This window comes from Tachypleus tridentatus, chromosome 2 (assembly GCF_004210375.1).
Source record: "Tachypleus tridentatus isolate NWPU-2018 chromosome 2, ASM421037v1, whole genome shotgun sequence".
NCBI classification, from domain to species: Eukaryota; Metazoa; Arthropoda; class Merostomata; order Xiphosura; family Limulidae; genus Tachypleus; species Tachypleus tridentatus.
The window spans coordinates 86,485,462-86,504,555 of NC_134826.1; the positions used below are offsets into that span (position 1 = coordinate 86,485,462).

Below are 19,094 nucleotides of genomic sequence, written 5' to 3' on the forward strand. Positions count from 1 at the left end.
ATGTAGTTTATCTTGTTATCTACTAAAAACGTAAAGTATAAAGGTCTTTTAAATCAACTGTATGGTTTTCTGTGTTTGCATTATTAGTGATAAACTACTGAAGTGTTTTAAGAGTTTAAATGGCAATCTTCAGTTGTACCTTTTAGAAAATTAATGTAGATAAATCTAATTCTGTTAAGGGTTTATATCTTTCTTTTCAAATATACAAAGTTTAAATTCTGTATTTTTTGGTCAAGATAAATTTTTATTTAATAAATAATTTGGATTTCAATCAGTTAATTATTACATACTGCACCTGATAAACCAGAATAAACATATGATGTCATAGAAGAATATTTCTGCAGCTTTCAAATAGTCAGAAATATTTTCAGAAATAAAACCAAAACAAAAGAAAGAATAAAAATTCCTGTCTTCAGTATTTTTCCTCTTTTCCCTGAGACTTACATTAAGATCATTTGTTCACAATCATGAGAGCTCTGGGTATCTAATATGTTGACAAACCAAATTACTGCTGCAGTAATATATGATCAGTGTATTGACTATAGAAATTCACATTATAGCTGAACATGCTACTGGTAAGATTTCCCAGGAATTTAGTTCAACGTTATATACAGACTTTAATTCTCAGGAAATTAGATTCATGGATTTGGCCACTGATTTCTTCTTCTTTTCAGTAAAACAATGTTTCCAAGTAAGAATGTAATCAATGAGAAGACATTTGGACTCTCTGTTTTTCTTTTTTTTTTAACACTTTTTATTTTAGTCTGTCATATTCCACACCATTTTAGGAGTTTTAGTTTTCCACTACTTTTCGTGCTTCCAAGTTGTTTGCTTTGGGAGAGAATTGTTCTTCTCATACTTTTGTTTCTGTTGATACCAGTTCTACCAGGGGACCGGTACATGTTGATAAACTTTACCATACTTCAAATATGGTTGATATACCTGTGGTAGTTGTGACTCAGATTTCATTTGTGTGGCTTAACTCTTATTTACACATGGGAGAATTGAGTATTTCATGTCATTAATGTATGGATTTTGGTAAATTAGATGTTTATATGTCCTTTATCATCTAAGTTATTTTAAATGAATTATAAATGAGATGTTGATTATTACTTGTGTTATTACTAGATAAATTTAATCATTTTGCAAGTACATTAATGTTACATGCTTTGTGGTCTCGAAAAATTTCATGGCTTTGTTAGTTCATTATTAGTAATTTAACTAGGTATGTTTAGACCTAGATTGTTTGTAAGTTACATATTATTACTACTAGTAACATATAATTCTTTTATTTTTCAAAATTGTTAATTATGTGCTTAACCATTTTCTCTTCATAATCCACAATTTAAAATTCTTCCTCACAGTGTCCACTTCATTGATACTTTTTGCTCTAAATCATGTTTTCCATTTCAGGACTTTTCTGTTTGTTTGGACAAACCTCAGTTTTGTTTTTTTTTACTCTATGAGAATTTGTGCTCTTCTCTCTATGAATAACTAGATAATGTTTGCTTCTACTCATTCACAGTCCATAGATCACACTTCACTGATTCTACAAGATACAACAGAGGGAGGATTCCTAATGACAGTATGGGAAATTCATTCTTTCTTTCTCAATAACCCATTCATTTGGGGTAGTTTTCTTCTTTTCAACCTCATTTAGGCCTAGCCTTCTCCTTTTCAGGTTTGGAGCAAGCAGTTCACATGTTCTTCACCTCACATTTCTTGCAGTTAAATGTATTCTATCTTTGTGGGGATGTGAACTATGGATCAAACTTGTATGCATTCACATTAGTAGGAACTGTGAGATCAGTAAAACTTCTCACCCATACACACTGCCTGCATCCATATAATAGTAACAACATTTACTACCTCATGTCTTGCCTTGCGTATTGTATGTTATAAAATGTTTTTCATTTTAAGTTGAATTTTCTTCATTAGTAAAACTTGTGATTTCTTTGCTTATGTGATGTTAACGTGCATCTGCTTACAGAAGAACTGAGTCATTTAACCAATCAAAATAAGTGTTTGTGATAATTATTTTAGCAATCAATCAAAATTATGATTAAATCAGTTGTCATGAAAATAATAACCTAATTGAAATTAATGTTTCTCGCTATTTCAAATGTCCAGATGATCAAAATATTTGTTAGGTACAAACCTATATAAGAGGCAGGTGTGGGGATGCTTTATGACTTCCATCGCCATTAAATTTACTATTCCTGTCATTGTTATTGCAAAGCTACAGAAGCTATCTACCACTGCACCGATTTTGAACCATTGACTGTCAACTCTGGCTATTTAAATAATTAGGTGTAAATTTCTTGTATTTTGATTTTTTTTTTCACACTGTGTGATATTTTTGCTTTACAATTGTATCACTATTATTTAAAGTTGTGTAAGCATGAGCAGATCTAGGACAGGAGCCCAAGTGGTCCAGTCATTCATATTTTTAGTGGTAATAACTGTATTCTTCAGTTCTGTATGAGAGAATGCTGGTGAAGTGAAGAGATCCATAGGGCTTTACTTCATACACATTTTTCAGAGATTAATAATTATGTTGTTTAATATTATATTTGAATAGGCATTAATGTAAGGTAGAGATAAGGGAGTTGAAATCCCATCCCTTCTAGCTATTCTTTTTTTCTTTTTTGAAAAGTAATACCTGTATCATTTAATGTTTTTTTTTCTGTGAGGTCTCAACTCCTCCCTCCATTTCCCCCCTTAATTTGATAAGGAAAACAGTCAATAGTATTGAAAATAAATATTAGGTTTCAATATCTATTTGATTGATCTATTAATTACCTTTATTATTATTTATTTGTATTTAGTTTATTTTGAATCTATAGCAGTTAGGTGTAGCTTCAGCCATTAACTTATGAATACAATAATATGAACATCAACTGAATGTTTCCCTGGTAAATTATCAGGCTTTGGCTTTTTTCCAGAAATTAACAGTATGCATGCATTCTAGACAATATGGAGAATTGTTTTCCTTAAAGTAAGTGTTATTTTTGGGAATTTATAATGCACAATGGAGGGGTTTAGACATTTTCATTGTTGGTTGGTGAGCTTGGCATTTTATGGTGCAAAGCAACTAAGCTATATGCACCAGACATTTTGGTAATGAAGTTATAAAAAAAATTACCTTTTTTCTCTAAATGATAATAAAAAACTTTATTTTAACCCAAATTTTGAAATAACTATTTATGCTTGTTATTTCTTACACCATTTGTAGCCCTTATATTTATGACACCTGTAGCTCTTGTAACATGTGCCTACTTTAAAATCTGTTTTTGTTTGAAAATTATAATGCTTTTGACAAAAATGTTTTAGTGCTGTTGATATCCAAAATAAGTAAAAATGCAAGTGACAAAAAAGAATTGAAAACAGATGTTTGGAAACACTAAAATGTGAATAGAGGTGTAGACATGGTTTTCCTTTCAAAATATAATAATTTATTTCAGTTAAAGGTTTCAAATGTTTGTCTAACTGTTTTTATTTCCTAACTGATCACATTAGTAGAAATAAAGATATAGATTTTAAATTGTTCATTACAACCTATATGAACTAATAATAGACTTTCTAATTAATTTTATCACTAATTACTTGTAACACATAGGTTTTATAAATAAAAAAACATTGAATGTTATGTACACTTATTAATTAAACTACTAGAAGTCTAATTAGACCCCGTCTTCATAAAAGAAAGAAAGAGAAACTATTCTTGCTATGAGAACAATTGTTAAGAAAGTTTAAATATGCTTGGATATAGCACATAGTTAGACTATCATGTGTTGATAAAGTTAAAATACAGGTTGTTTTTTATAGCTTTGTAAAGTTTCTTTTCTGTTCCCTTTGTTGTGAATTCTGAATGTATTTGTGTATAAAATTATATATATTTTAAAGCTATATAAATTTTCTTCAAAGAGAAAATATATGATAACTTTACATAAGGTAAGTAAGCTTATACAGTTTAAAGATGGGTTGAATGGATAACAAATCTTATTAAAAGTTTAACATGATAATGAATGTATAGTGTTTGGAAAAGGTTTTATCATCATCAGGTTTAATAATATACCTATACACTGAAATGTATGTTGTATGAAGCAAAGAGGTTGCATAACTTGAGATTGCTTAAAGCATAATAAAGTTATTTTGTTAATGCTCTGTTTATAATTACTATTTTTACTTTTTAATAAACACATTATGATTTTATTAAGTTGCAGTGTTTGTAAACATATTTTTTAATATGTTCACCAAATAAAAAACTCATCAAATTGTACAAGGTTATTATTTAGTGAATATGGTAGAAAATTGCAAAATATTGTGATGTTGCAAATATTTATTAACTAATGTTCTAGTATGTTTATTTTGTTTAAATAATGAAGATAAATAAATTGTTTAACTAAAAATGACAACTGTTAAAAACATTTATATAAATGAGAAATAATAAGGACCCAGAACAGAACCTTGTGGTACTCCAACATTAATTGTAAGCCAATCACTATAATTATTATGGATACAAACTGATTGCTTTCTATTGTGAAAGTAAGAAAAACCAATCAAAACAATGCCTCTAAAACCATAATAAGATAATTTATTTAACAATATTTTATGATTAACAGAATCAAAAGCTTTGGCTAAGTCAAGAAAAACAGCAATTGGATGAAGATCAGAATCTAAAGCTTCTGTAATACTTCCACAAGTTTAGCAACAACCTCCGTTCCAAGCCCAGGCGAAAGCCAAATTGAGAAGGAGACAAAACTGAATGTCTATCAAGAAATGATAAAATTCTAATCTTCATAGATTTTTCAAATAGTTTAGAGAAATGTATTAATAAGGAAATAGGTCTATAATTAGTAAAATCAGAAATATTACCAGATTTATAAATAGGAATGACCAATGATAACTTTAAAGCATTAGGAAACTTCCTTGAGTAAAAGATAAATTAATTAAAAAAAGTCAAAATTGGTGCAAAAGATTAGCATTAGCTTTCAAAATCTTAACCGAAACACCATCTACACCATTAGAAGCTGAATTTGATAAGGAGAAAATATTATTCATAGTTTCAGATACAGTAACAGGATATAGGTAACAAGAAGAAGAAGGAGCAGGAGGCATGCCCTGAGAACAAAATTTAGGATTGAGCAAGTAGATTTAGCAACATTAACAAAAAATAATTCAAACCAGATAAATCAGTAGTACCAAAATTACAAAATTTCTTATTTTTTTTTTTAACATCAATAATAGAGTTAACAATATTCCAATTCTGTTTAATAGTTTTAGCATTCTTAAACAGGTTATGATAATAAGTCCATTTAGTCTTACGGGTCAAGCTAACAACATAATTCCTTAAACACTTAAATCTAATCTTTAGATAAATATCATCAGGAAATTGATGTACTTTCTTTTTAACTTATCTCTTTTAATCATTAACAAAACCAATTCACTGGTAATCCATGGCTTAATTTTTCTAAACTTTCGTGACACAGAAACAGTAGTAGTACAACTTTGAATACAATCAGTTAACACTTCAGCAAAATTATCATAAGCAACATTAACATCAGAACAATTCATAACACAGGACCAATCTGAAAAATTCAAACAAGAACTCAATTCATTAAACAATCTTTTGAACATTTGAGACATGTTCTAGATCCGATAAAATGTCTATACATAAAACAATTGGAAAATGATCGGTCAAAAAACTCTCAACAATATAAGAATAACAATTTTAATAGTATTTCCACTAATTAAAAATGATCAATACAAGAATTAGTAACATTGGTTATCCGTGTAGGAGAAGAAATAATAATACGAAGATTGTTCTCAGACAAAAAACTTAAAATATGCATTTTATAACAAACATCATCAAATGCCAAAACATCTATATTAAAATCACCAACAAGTATATTAATATCATATTTGTATAAATTCAATTCTAATGAAAGCTCATCAATAAATTTCAATACAGGCAATCTAGGAGATCGATAAACAACAAAGAGATTAAATTTCTTATTTTGAATCATACAAAATAAAATTAAAGCATCAGACTTAATGTACTGCACTTCTTTTATCATAGTCAGTATCTCAAATTTAACAAAAACTGCCACTCCACTAGCCTTATTTAGACCAGAAGATGAAGAATAAAAGGAGTAACCTGAATCGAAAAGGAAACAAATCCATCCTCAACAAACCAAGTTTCAGAAAAAAGCTATTATATGAAATTTAACAATGCTTGATTGTAAAAAAAGAAATTGGTCAAAATTTTGAGTAAGACTTCGAATATTAACATGTATTAAATTTAAATGACCAACAGAAAAACATTTGGTAAATCAGAAAGAGAAGACAAAGTTGGTGTAACACCAACAATATCATCAAAATCATCAGCCATTGCAGTATTTATAAATTATTAAGATCAATCAAGCAACGTAAAACAATGGGCTGAGTAGTTTCTGATTTCTAATAAGAATATTACCATTCGATACCCAAAGAAATTTATAGCCAAGATCTTTCTGTTTTCGTTTTGCTTGCATGAAAATATCAATGATAATATGGGAGAGATGTTCGTTAACATAAACTGGATAAGATTCATTACAGACCTTAATATCATTAGTATTAAGAGAGCGAAATTTAGTTTTCTTAAGTTTAAGCAGATCAAATTTAATTTGCTTACGACAAAACTTAACAACAATCTGTCTCGACTCTTATTTTCAGTTGTTTTCTTTCCTATAATGATGAACAGTGTCAATATCTGTAGGAGCACAGTCAACCCCAAAAGTAGTTGTAATCTTCTCAACAACTTCTTGCAAATTCTCATCAGGCTTCTCTGGAATACCTCCAATCAAAACATTATAGTTATAAGAATATTGTTCCGCTTCACACATCTTCCTCCTCAAAACTTGCCATCTCCTTCCACAATTCTTCATTTTCATGCTTTAATGTTTTATTATCCTGTTTACACTCCTTAACTTCAGCTCTCAAAGTTGTGATATCCTCACTCATAGTTTCTACCTTCTCTGAATAATATTGAAAGGAAGTCACTAATTCTTCTCGACCTTTACTTTAATTAAGTGAAAGTCATCAAGTCTTGACAAAATTTCAGTAACTTTTGTCTTAAGCCACTCATATCTGCCTCCCCATATTTAAATCAAGCTCACTATTCTCAACAAGATTAACTGTCTCCCCTCTAACGAAATGGACACAGTCCTTCTTAATGGAGTTTCACTATTTAGGCTTAACTTTCTTTTTCTCATACAAAAATCACATTCATAACTTTTCCCAATTTCATTTAAATATTCCAAATCCTGTTCAGTTAAGTTCTTACATCTTAAATGATACCATTTTTGACACTCACCAGAGCAATGAAGGGCTTTATCACCAACTTTAATATAAACTTTACATTGAGCACAAAATCTACGTGGCATACTAGTCAGCCATTTTGTTATCGATAAGTGTTATACCTATGAAACGTTATAAATGCAAAACTATGCCATGCAAATTAAATGTAGAACTGTTTGTTTATTTTTGTTTAAAGTTAGCTACACAAATACACAATGGGCTATCTGTGGCTGTCCCTCACGCTTACATAAACTTATTTTCTAGCATTATAAGTCTACAGATATATAGAAGTGAAAACCATTGAGTCATTGTTTAAGTAACACATATTAACACATTCCTGCATAAAACATAGTGGAGTTTTATATAAGTAAAAAAATAACGTGTTTAAAAATGTAAAATATGCCATATATCTGAAGTCTTATTTTACAATAGAGTAAAACTACATTTACTAAAATCACAGTGTGTTGTTGTTTTCAATCAGAAGATATTTTTAAAGTGACTCTAAAAGCGAAAACTATAAATCTAGTGTTATAATATGAAAATACCAATGTTGACACCTCGTCTTGTAGTGATGGCATCACTTCTAGCAGCACGCCCTCTGACATTAGTGACATGATCATATTATGCTGCCTGATAACATCCTCGTTTTTGGAAAAACATGGGTTTTCATATTAAGTATTTGAGAAAATTTTCATATTAAATTTAGTTATTATTTAAATTTACATATTAATTAATTTATTTTGTATATCACGTATATGTTCATCACCTAATTAATTTATTAATATTTAATTAAATAAAGTATTACTTAGGTATTGATTAAGAATTTGCACTTTACCATATATTAATCACATTATTAATTAATCTTTAATTAATAAATCTCCCCCAGTAACACCTCAAACACCCTCCCTCCTGGTATTGTCCTTTGGCAGATAGTACGTGGCCAGCAAAATCTGCTCACATCTCTTATGATTCCTGGCCAATGGAGATTACTGGTGGATCTGTCTTTTTCTTTGCTCTTAGGTGTCCTTGTAGAGTCAACTCGTGAATTTGTTTCATCAGTTGAGTCCTGTATTCTGTTGTTATGATTTGCTACACTTCCCCAGTATAATTTCTCTGTTTGATTTGGTACAGCAATTCCTTCTAATACTCTGCTCTATAAGTGCTTTACCCCTTTGTCTGCTGCTCGATTTTCTCCCATATATTGTCACAAAGATTGTGCAGTGAAGAGTGTTTCTTTTACGCTTCCTTCAATTCCTGCAAACCAACATTCGTGATATCACCTTTTGACCTTTGTAAGATCTTCGTGTTATGTTTGCTCTTATTTTCTTCAGTTCTATTGGTGACTGCCAATGCTTCTTCGTTTATATACATATGTTTTTCATACATATAGTCTTTGATAGGTCTGATATAGCACTCCCTTTTGTTTCTCTATTCTGTTGGTACCGTTTTCTTTGTCTTCTGTTAAATTTTCTCCCAGGCATTGTCCCAAAGTTTCTGCAGTGGAGGGTCTTTCTTTTATGTTTCCTTCAGTTCCTACAAACCTACATTCGGGATGTTTCTTTTTGACATTTGTAAAGTCTTGATCTCTTGCTTGTTCTTCTTTTCTTGACCACTAGTGGTGACCACCAATGGTTCATCAATCTTCTTTCGGTCTGGTATCTGAGATTCTACTAGCTGGTATGTTTCAAATAATTTGGTCAAATATAGGTGTTTTATACTTGTTGTCTCTAGGTCTCCCCCATAATATAGTGCATTTAACTTTATTTTCTTAAGGGAAACTTTCTCATTGTAACCTTTGGTAGACTCCTGTTTCTGAACAACTACCAGCTTTTTTAAAATAATAATCTCTTCAAAATAAGACAAACATATGTACAAAAATTAGTTACACTATGAAATATAACATTTGTATCCAAAACTAAATAATTATCCTTTATTTCCAAATATCCACTTAGGCTGATTAAGTTTTAGTTTTTATTTCTTGTTTTTCTTGGTTAATTTTCGTGGTGTGTGCAAATTTTTCTAATGGCTTTTCAAAGGATCATTATTTACGTTATTTGCTATTATTTAATATTATTTATATTATTTACATAACTTATTATTATTTACTTCAGCATCTGTTTAAAAGTTTTGTATTTTTTGTCTTCATTTGTACATTAATTGTACCTCATTAACACTTGTAGATATAATTACAAATTTTTCTCAGTGGACTTTTAAGGGTTTTCATTTTCTTCTTGCTTTCTTTTCCTAATGTTTCAGTCACAGCTCACAGAAATTTTTATTTATGACTCATAATGGCAATTTGAATATTAGGATTAATTATTTGTATTGTTAATGACACTTTTGACTGTTGGTATAAATGTTGAAAGTCTATTTTTAAATTTCAAAATTATGAGGAGTATTTAAAAAAAATGAGCTACCAGTTGTTAGTAACCATTCCTTCAGCTGATATCAATCACATTTGTTGTCAGTAAATGTTCCTTCAGTTAACATCAGTCATATGTGCTGTCAGTAGCCATATTTTTGTTGTCAGTAACCATTCCTTTAATTGAAATCAGTTATGCTTGTTGTCAGTAACCATTCCTTCAGTGAATATCAGTCATATATGTTGTCAATAACCATTCCTTCAGTTGAAAACAGTCATATTTGTTGTAAGTAGCCGTTCTTTCAGTTAACATCAGTCATATTTGTTGTCAGTAACCTTATTTTCAGTTAACATCGGTCATATTTGTTGTCAGTAACCATTTCTTCAGTTGAAATCAGTTATGCTTGTTGTCAGTAACCATTCCTTCAGTGAATATCAGTCATATGTGTTGTCAGTAACCATTCCTTCAGTTAACATCAGTCATACTTGTTGTCAGTAACCATTCCTTCAGTTAATGTTAGTCATATTTATTGTCAGTAACTGTTCGTTTAGTTAGCACCAGTCACATCGTAACTCATTCTTTCCAGATCCACAGAAAATCTGAAGTTAGGCCTGAATAATGATTAATTTATCTTAGGTGTGTCAGCTGAAATACATACTTTTGTATGAAAGTCTTAGTAGCACTGAGTTTTACATTTGTATAGCATAGAATCCTTATTATATCACCGGAGAGGAAATGGTTTTGTTTGTCTGTTACAGCTTTGTTAGATTTATGAAACATCAATTAAAAATTAGCTATCATCAAACAATGTTAATGCTCAGGTATGAGGTTTAAAGGCAAATGCAAAAAGACAAAAATTGATATCAAGATGGCTTTTGTCATGGCTGTGTTTGTTGAGTGGTTCTGCAGTATCTTTGTTTTCCTTTTTAATAAAATTAGAGAAAGGCTTTGCAAAGCAGATGCAACAGGCTTCAGAGAGCCATGAGAAAGCTGTAGAGATCTTAAAGCAGCAGCTACAAGACCTACAGAAGCAGATGGAAAGCACTCTGCAGGGAGACACCGACACCAAACTACAGGTATGATCTCTTACTGGTATCTGACTACTAGAATAGGGCCCTCAGTGGTTCAGTGATAATGTTGCAGGCTTATAACACTAAAAATTGTGGTGGGCAGATCGCAACTAGCTCATATAGGTTGAGAAATGAGATAAGCACTTAGAATAACATCTTTAAATAACTACAGTTTTAATTCGGTAATCATAATGATAATATACAACTTTATTTCATAAAATTAGAAAATTCATTTACAACATTTTGTCTGGATTTGTTTTTTGCAACTGATTACCAATTTTGTGGAAACAATATTAAAATTATTTCAGCTTTCCTACTTTGAAGTAAGTATGTCAAAAAATATTTCTATGGCTTAATTTTCTGTTTTCTTGAAATAAAAGATATTCCATATTATTAATTTTTCTATTTTAAACTTGTTTTCTTAAAAGTGTCTTATAAGCAACATGGAATAAATAAAATATATAATTTTCGAAAATCAACTTGTATATTACTGGTAAGTGTTTTTTATTTTGTTATTTAAGAATGACTTCCATTTCATTCTCCAGTATGTAGTATTTGTCTTTATAAACTGAAATTGTTTATACCCAAAACCAGGACTTTAGAAATAGGTAAACTTCATCACTATTGAGTTTTAACAACAGAGCCTGTTAGATGAGACTCATTGTCGCTTAACTTGGTCAAGCACCAACCCAGTAATGATATTATTTTTTTATTTCATCATTTTAATGTCCTCTAGTGGAGTAATTTTATGAAAGAGATACATTTCCAGACATTTGCTGATGTGACAAGCTAATGTTTGCTAAAATATTCATTTTATTTCTACACTAAATAATGGAATATTTTTAATACCCATGTATATTAATGATTTTATAACCAACAAAACCCAAGAAAACCAGCAAAACAACAACAAACAAACAAACAACACACACTCAAAGAAAGTAAGTGGATTTATTTACAGAAAACACTTAAATATGGTGTGACATGTTAATATCATTAGTGAGTTTTATTGTGTTTTAAACAAAAATTAAAAACACACTAATATGAAGGGTAACATAAATAACATACTAAATCATGGATGATCATATTATTACTTACATGTAAAGGTATAAGAAAAGAGGCTACAATGTTTGTTTGTTTGTCTGTTTTTTATGAATATTTGCACTAAGCTACAAAAGGGCTAATTGCTCTAGTGGTCCCTAACTTTGAACTGATAAACTAGAAGTATAGAAGACACTCAACAACAATCTACAGTCAACTACTCGGCTACTCTAATAAAATATAAGCATATCATTATCAAACTTATAATACACCAATGGCACTAAAAACGAGATCTTGCAGCAACTGGCTGCAAACTATAGACTTTTGAATTCACAATAATGAACCATTTTGCCACTCTCTACTAACTTGTCCAAAATAAAAACACATCTGTGAGAGAAAAACTACATCATCAACTATACTATTGGTTATACCTGTTGAAATAAAAGGAATGCACTTTCTTTGCAGAGGATTCTTGATCAGAAATGTTATCTTGAGAAAGAAGTAGAAAGCCTTAATACTGTTCTCGAGTTCAAGGTTGCAGACATACTTCGCCTTCGTAAAGAAAACCTGGAAATGCAGGAAGAGATTATTTTTACTTTTTTTTATTGTTTTTTGTTGCAATATTTATTTAGGGTTTAAGTATCTCAAAAAAAAAGAAATATAGACAGCTATGCTACACTATTGTATTGTGTTAAGTAACACAGTTTCACATTGTTAGGATCAAATAGTGATCTAGAGTTATTATAATAATATTATAAACTTTGTAAACATAGCTAAGCAAGATAGTTATTACAATCAAATGGCTATGTAGATTTATTACCTATGTAAGTATAGTCAAATAGAAACAACATATTGTTAGGATCAGTGAGCCGTATAGGCTTGTTACATTATTCGAGACTATATATATGTTGTTAAACACACTATCACATTGTTTGGTTCAAAGAGCCATCTTTTAGAATTGTTACATTATTATAGAATATGTAAACAAATTTATTTGTTTATATTTCAAATTAAAGTTTTTTTTTTTTTATTAAATCACTAGTTGGAGAAGTAACCATCCGCAAGACAAGAGATTCAGAAGCTGAAGGCAAGAAATGAAGATTTACAAGCTATGATGGATGAGAAAGTTCAAATTGAGAGGTAGTAGGAGTTCCAGCAAATAGACGACTGCTAAGTCCAAAATGAACTAAATCATTTAAAGTTGTGATCAAATACGATTACCAGTTAACAGTTTAACAGTAAAAGTATGGCCAAACAGCAAACAACACAATCATGATTAAGGAGTGTCTTCTTATTCTCCTGATTTAATTCCAAGTTTATTTGCATTGATATCGTTATTGTTTGTACAGTTATTGTTAAAAATTAAATTAAAACAACAATTATTTGTAAGAACCTTCTAAGATTTTAATTTGATATTATGTTTTATTGCTTTCTTCTTGACACAAAAACCTGGTGCCAGTTGTTGCTATTCATTTAGTGTAACTGTGTAGTGAACTACATTTTCCTTCACCAAGTGAATTACTTTACAAACCATAACTATGTGTATTTGTTTCAATTATAATCCATCAAGAATATATCCAACTTTGATTAAGTTACTTTTTTGAATCTAATTGTTTAACATAATCAGGGGAAACAGTAGTGTTAACTTCTTTAATATGATTTATTTTATCCTCAAATTACTATATTTTATCTAATCTAGTCAAAGACTGTCTAATCTGATAAAAGAACTAATCATAATTTAATCGAGCATAACACAGTTCAAAACGTGTTTTGTAAAAGTGTGTATAGAAATAGGAAACTTATTCCACCAATGACTTTGATTATAAACTTGTTACTATGAACTATGTAAACATGACAGCTCATTATTAGAATCAAACAACTACCTAGACTTGTTATGTTGTTACAGACTATGTAAACATCACATTTTTAAGGATCAAATAATGTAATGCATGCATGTGGAGGTTACTTGTTTTAATAAAACTATATCTACAGAAATATGAAACGATTTTAACACAACCACCAATATAAAACAGGTTTTTCTCTGAAACTGTATATTATACATTAAGATATGATATTTGTTCCATCACTGAAAATCTCTTAGTTTAAGCATTGGCTCAAAACTGGGTATTTTCAGCTGTCTAACATACCACAAATAGTTCTATACTAAAATAATTTGTATCTGGTTTATAATCCATCAGTTGTCAGATATTGTTTCTGACAATTTATGTCATGAAAATAAGAATAAAATAAGATTAACTTGTACAAAGAACAAACTAGATCTGTTTCACTTTGTTAAAAAAAAACGTTAGATAGTAACTGTTGTCTGACTAAGTTTGACTTTCATATTTGAACTTGCAGACAGTTAAAAAGTGAAAGTCTACACCTGAAGTAAGAGTTTGAGAAAGAGGTTAAATCAAAGTCTCGATTATCTATGGAGAAAGAAGAACTTCAGTGGAGACTGAAGCAAGCAAAGGAAGTAAATGCTTTGCTGTCAACAATGTCTGATTGTATGTATTGTTTTATTGTACTTACAATTACTTTGTTATCAACAATGACTGATTGTATGTGGGGATAATTGCTTTGTTGTGAACAATGTCTGATTGTACATTTTGTTAATAAGATAAGTACATAAATGAAAAAAATTGTAGCTCCAAAACAAATACCCAATTCCAGGACACGAATGTGGTGGGTCATTATGTAGAATGCTAGGGCATTTTTTTGTTTTTAAATACTAGCAGAAGTAAAACAAATTGTCTTTGACAGGGAGGGAATATCTGCTACCAAGTTTAACCTCATATGCTTAGTATAAAAGAGAAAAGGAACAGTTACATGTGGTCTAGTTTAAAACATCCTGCATCTTTACATTCTTTCACTGTTTGTAGAGAAAGGGTGGTTATTGAGAGAAAATTTGAATGAACATTTAGAACATTAAAAAACCATTTAAGATTCATATATGATTTTTTAGTATATAGAACATAATAAATATTTGATTTTTATGAGCACTTTGAAATCTTTATCTAGCATCATCGGAAATCCTGGATAAACTTTCACATGATGAGTCACTGTTAAAATGTCCAGTTCGAATGTCTGTGTTTCTGGATGAACTTGATACTAGTCAAACACAGGGAGGAAGAGGTTCTGGCAGTCACAGACAGGTCACTGCTTGGGGAAGTCCTCCAAACAGGGTGTCAACTCGTAAAAACTGTAACTATTCTGGTAGAACATCTACTGAATCCGCACATTTTACACCTACTACAAAAAGATTCAATATCCTCAGCAACCTGATTCTGTTAATGGTACTTCGAAACGATCCCATTCAAACAAGTCATTAATACAAGAAAGGGACAAAAACGATAATTCTAGTGTCACCGAAGCTCTTGATGATCAGGGTACAAGAAAAGGACACAGAGAATGAAGATTAGACATCAAAACAACAGAATAATCTCAATTTGAACGTGCCTCACCTAAACACTGATGAACGTGAAGATAAAGAATCACATCCAGTGACAGGTCATCACCATTATTCCGTAAGATAGGATGCCTTTTGCCCAAAGAGTACGACACCTTCACTGAACGTTTGTTTAGATGAAGGTTCCAGACTTCTGGAGTTCACAGACAACGAAGCTCAAGACAGAAGAGAAAAAGTACACCATGAATGGATATTGGAACTCTAAAGACTTCAGCTCTTTAATTCTGGTCAGTTTTAAGGCCATCTCTTATCTATTTTGACTAACACAAATTATATAAAATTTAAAGTTTATAGAAGAGACTAGTTAAGTCTAAGAATAGTAATACTTACATTTATTTAAATAATTAGTAAACCTATTGCAGTAACATGGTAAATAGGATTAGAAAAGACGAAATAGGCTTATGGTAGAAGTAGTAATAAAATATATAGCTAAGAAAAACTTTTCACTGCTTGTTGATTTTTTTTCTTCTCCTAAGAGTTCAAGAGCTATACGTATTTTATACGGTGTACAGTGTTTCCAACTGCGTATTAGAAGTTGTAATATATCTGTTATTTACATATGTTTCTGATGATATTTCTAAAACTTTGAACTTTATAGTTGGTGAATTATTTTTATTTTTAGCGTAGTTTGAATATTTTGCAAGAGTTGCATAATAGCTCGCAATGGTATAGCTTGTTCAAAGCATTCCAAAACTTTTCTTTTTCGTATAAAATGTAACCATATTGAACTTATTACGCACATGTGCTACTGTATCTCTGAAGCGATACGTAACGTTTACTATGAAAATACGGTATCCTATTCAAATCATAAAAAACCTTGAACTTACGAGTTAGAACACCCGGGCACAGTCTCATCAAGAAAATGTTTTTTTTATTCCTCTCATACTCTGCTGTTTGAATGGCTTTAATTCAGACTTACGAGTAAATAAATTTTTGAATTTTTTCTGAATACGCTTCTTAAGTGGCTTATTGAGCACGGCAAAATCACTTGAATAGAAGCAATACTTATATGTAATGAATATGTCATAGCATATTTACACAAAATTGAATTGTGTGAGAGAAGATCAATATTTACTTAAATGAAAAGTATTATATTGATAAATCAGTACTATAGTGTTAATGGTTAACAACGTAGACAAAATTTGTAAATATTACGATTCACACAGTTATTGTTCAGACGGTATGACATTGTAGATAATGTTTCAACAACTACTAAATATGTCATATACCAGTGAAACTCTGGAGTTTTTGTATTATACGAAAGGCATCGCAAACACTGGATATAGCAGGTGTAATGTAGTTCATATATTCTTCTCTACTTTCATTCAGAAGTTATTATCATACCAACAATAATGTTACTTCGAATGAAAATGGTTGGAATTGTGTATAGAGAAATACAGTAGTTGAGGTTTGAAAAATGATTATTAAACGAGTTTGAATATTTATATGGTGGAATAGATAACGAATTATAGTTATTTCAGGGTCACATAAAACATATGTTAACAAATTTGTCTACTTGAATAAGGAATACAACAATTAGGCGCCTAAAATAAATTATAAGTGAAAACGACTCTACAAGATGTTGACGGCAAAGATGATATGACAGGTAGCGTTTAAGAAGTTTTAACTTAGCAGCAAAGGTGTAAAAAACTTGAACAAATACATATAAGTTAATAAGAAACCTTATTATATAATTGGATTACATACTTTTCATTGAATTATAAACTAAAAGTTTTTCTTTATTATAACAGATTACAAACATCAAGAGTACACGTTTTTATCTAAACATAAGTTCCCATGGTGAGATAGACAACTAAGAACAACAGTATATAATATACACGAACTCTTACGTATTTATCTTAAACTGCTTGTGTCTTAATTAATGTTATGCCACGCGGATGATCGTGAGAAACGAAAACACCACGACATGGTTGTTAAAAGAATTCCAACGAAGATGTATGATATGCAACTCAATACAATTTAAAGTGTACTATAAAATGGATATTAAATTAGAAATCGTGGATTACCCCAAAGTCATGTTAAAACTGTTGCATTTTTCACATCTAAAAATCACTCTTTCTTCAAACAGATCCTTCTAGAGATTAAAACTAACATTATTTTATACTTATTATTTTCTACTTGGACGGGCTAGCAGTGGCCGATATTCAGAGTGCAGGATTACGTCTCTCCACGTGTGAAATTCGAGCCACAATGCAACTAAATACCGTCACTAATGTCGGTTGTACTCGCGTTATAGCAATGACAGTCAGTCCCATTATTCGGCTCTTAGAGATTGATAATGTTTCTTATGGCAATAAGTGCTTCCGATTGGTTGATCAGTTGTATATAATTAGGAATTTTAAGTGATTCTGAATAGTCAATTAGCCCTTGTGAGCATAGAATACCCATCAATTGAGACTTTCCAGATCAGTTGGAAAATTAAGAACACTCAATGTTTAACCAGAAAATATTCATGTTTAAATGTACGAGAGTGTGATACAAAAATAAAAAGAAAACGCCTACAAAATATTCATTAAATGTTCAAGATTTCTACCCTCTAGACATATAGTCTCATTAATTGTTCATTTGGATAACTACTGCCTCGAAAACAATGCTGTGGACAAGATAATAATTATTATATTAAGAATCCTTTTCAGTACTAGCTTGACTTCTTGTGAATTATTGTCATTTCACCAGGCATAATACAGATAAAAAGTTACTATAACATTCACTAGTATGAGAAAAATATACAAAAGGCTCACAATGTTCTCTACAAAAACCACTTATTGCAAAAGATTTAGTGCTTATCCATCGAATTAAATGTACACTGTGAAAAGTGATTATATAGATATGTGTAGTAAGAAATGTATGTTTCTGAGAGGGCCTTAGAAACGATAAATCCAGTCAGACCATGGCTTGTCCACTTTTACACGCTGACAATTTATGTATTAAAACTTGCTTTTCGTAAAGCGATACATTACGTTTACTATGAAAATACGGTATCCTATTCAAATCATAAAATCCTTGAACTTACGAGTTGGAACACCCGGACACTGTCTCATCAAGAAAATGTTTTTTTATTCCTCTCATATTCTGCTGTTTGAATGGCTTTAATTCAGACTTACGAGTAAATAAATGTTTGAAATTTTTTCTGAATACGCTTCTTAAGTGGCTTATTGAGGACGGCAAAATCACTAAAATAGAAGCAATACTTATATGTAATGAATATGTCATAGCATATTTACACAAAATTGAATTGTGTGAGAGAAGATCAATATTTACTTAAATGAAAAGTATTATATTGATAAATCAGTACTTTAGTGTTAATGGTTAACAACGTAGACAAAATTTGTAAATATTACGATTCACACAGTTATTGTTCAGACGGTATGACATTGTAGATAATGTTTCAACAACTACTAAATATGTCATATACCAGTGAAACTCTGGAGTTTTTGTATTATACGAAAGGCATCGCAAACACTGGATATAGCAGGTGTAATGTAGTTCATATATTCTTCTCTACTTTCATTCAGAAGTTATTATCATACCAACAATAATGTTACTTCGAATGAAAATGGTTGGAATTGTGTATAGAGAAATACAGTAGTTGAGGTTTGAAAAATGATTATTAAACGAGTTTGAATATTTATATGGTGGAATAGATAACGAATTATAGTTATTTCAGGGTCACATAAAACATATGTTAACAAATTTGTCTACTTGAATAAGGAATACAACAATTAGGCGCCTAAAATAAATTATAAGTGAAAACGACTCTACAAGATGTTGACGGCAAAGATGATATGACAG

The 19,094-nt window shown here is 30.3% G+C and overlaps 1 protein-coding gene across 3 annotated transcripts; it reads left to right on the forward strand.

Moving 5' to 3' along the window:
* Nucleotides 1–7,590: 7,590 nt before the first annotated feature.
* LOC143244410 (uncharacterized) lies at nt 7,591–16,274 on the forward strand. Of its 3 annotated transcripts, none has more exons than XR_013025067.1 (5): nt 7,591–8,016; nt 10,644–10,780; nt 12,278–12,952; nt 14,171–14,319; nt 14,834–16,274. XR_013025067.1 is itself a non-coding variant. In XM_076489006.1 (5 exons), exons 4-5 carry the CDS (start codon nt 14,244–14,246, stop codon nt 15,142–15,144), a joined length of 387 nt encoding a protein of 128 aa, XP_076345121.1. In that variant the 5' UTR covers nt 7,673–8,016; nt 10,644–10,780; nt 12,855–12,952; nt 14,171–14,243; the 3' UTR covers nt 15,145–16,274. The 3 variants fall into 3 exon arrangements, 2 of the variants coding, with proteins under 2 accessions (XP_076345121.1, XP_076345120.1); XM_076489006.1 differs by having other exon boundaries at nt 7,673–8,016; nt 12,855–12,952; XM_076489005.1 differs by lacking the exons at nt 7,591–8,016; nt 10,644–10,780 and having other exon boundaries at nt 12,615–12,952.
* Nucleotides 16,275–19,094: the final 2,820 nt, after the last annotated feature.

Excerpts from the sequence above, each read along its gene's own strand:
- LOC143244410 (XM_076489006.1), top strand. The coding sequence starts at position 14,244 with ATGGAGAAAGAAGAACTTCAGTGGAGACTGAAGCAAGCAAAGGAAGTA. Across the intron at positions 14,320-14,833 it reads GCTGTCAACAATGTCTGATT|CATCATCGGAAATCCTGGAT; the intron begins GTATGTATTGTT and ends ATCTTTATCTAG.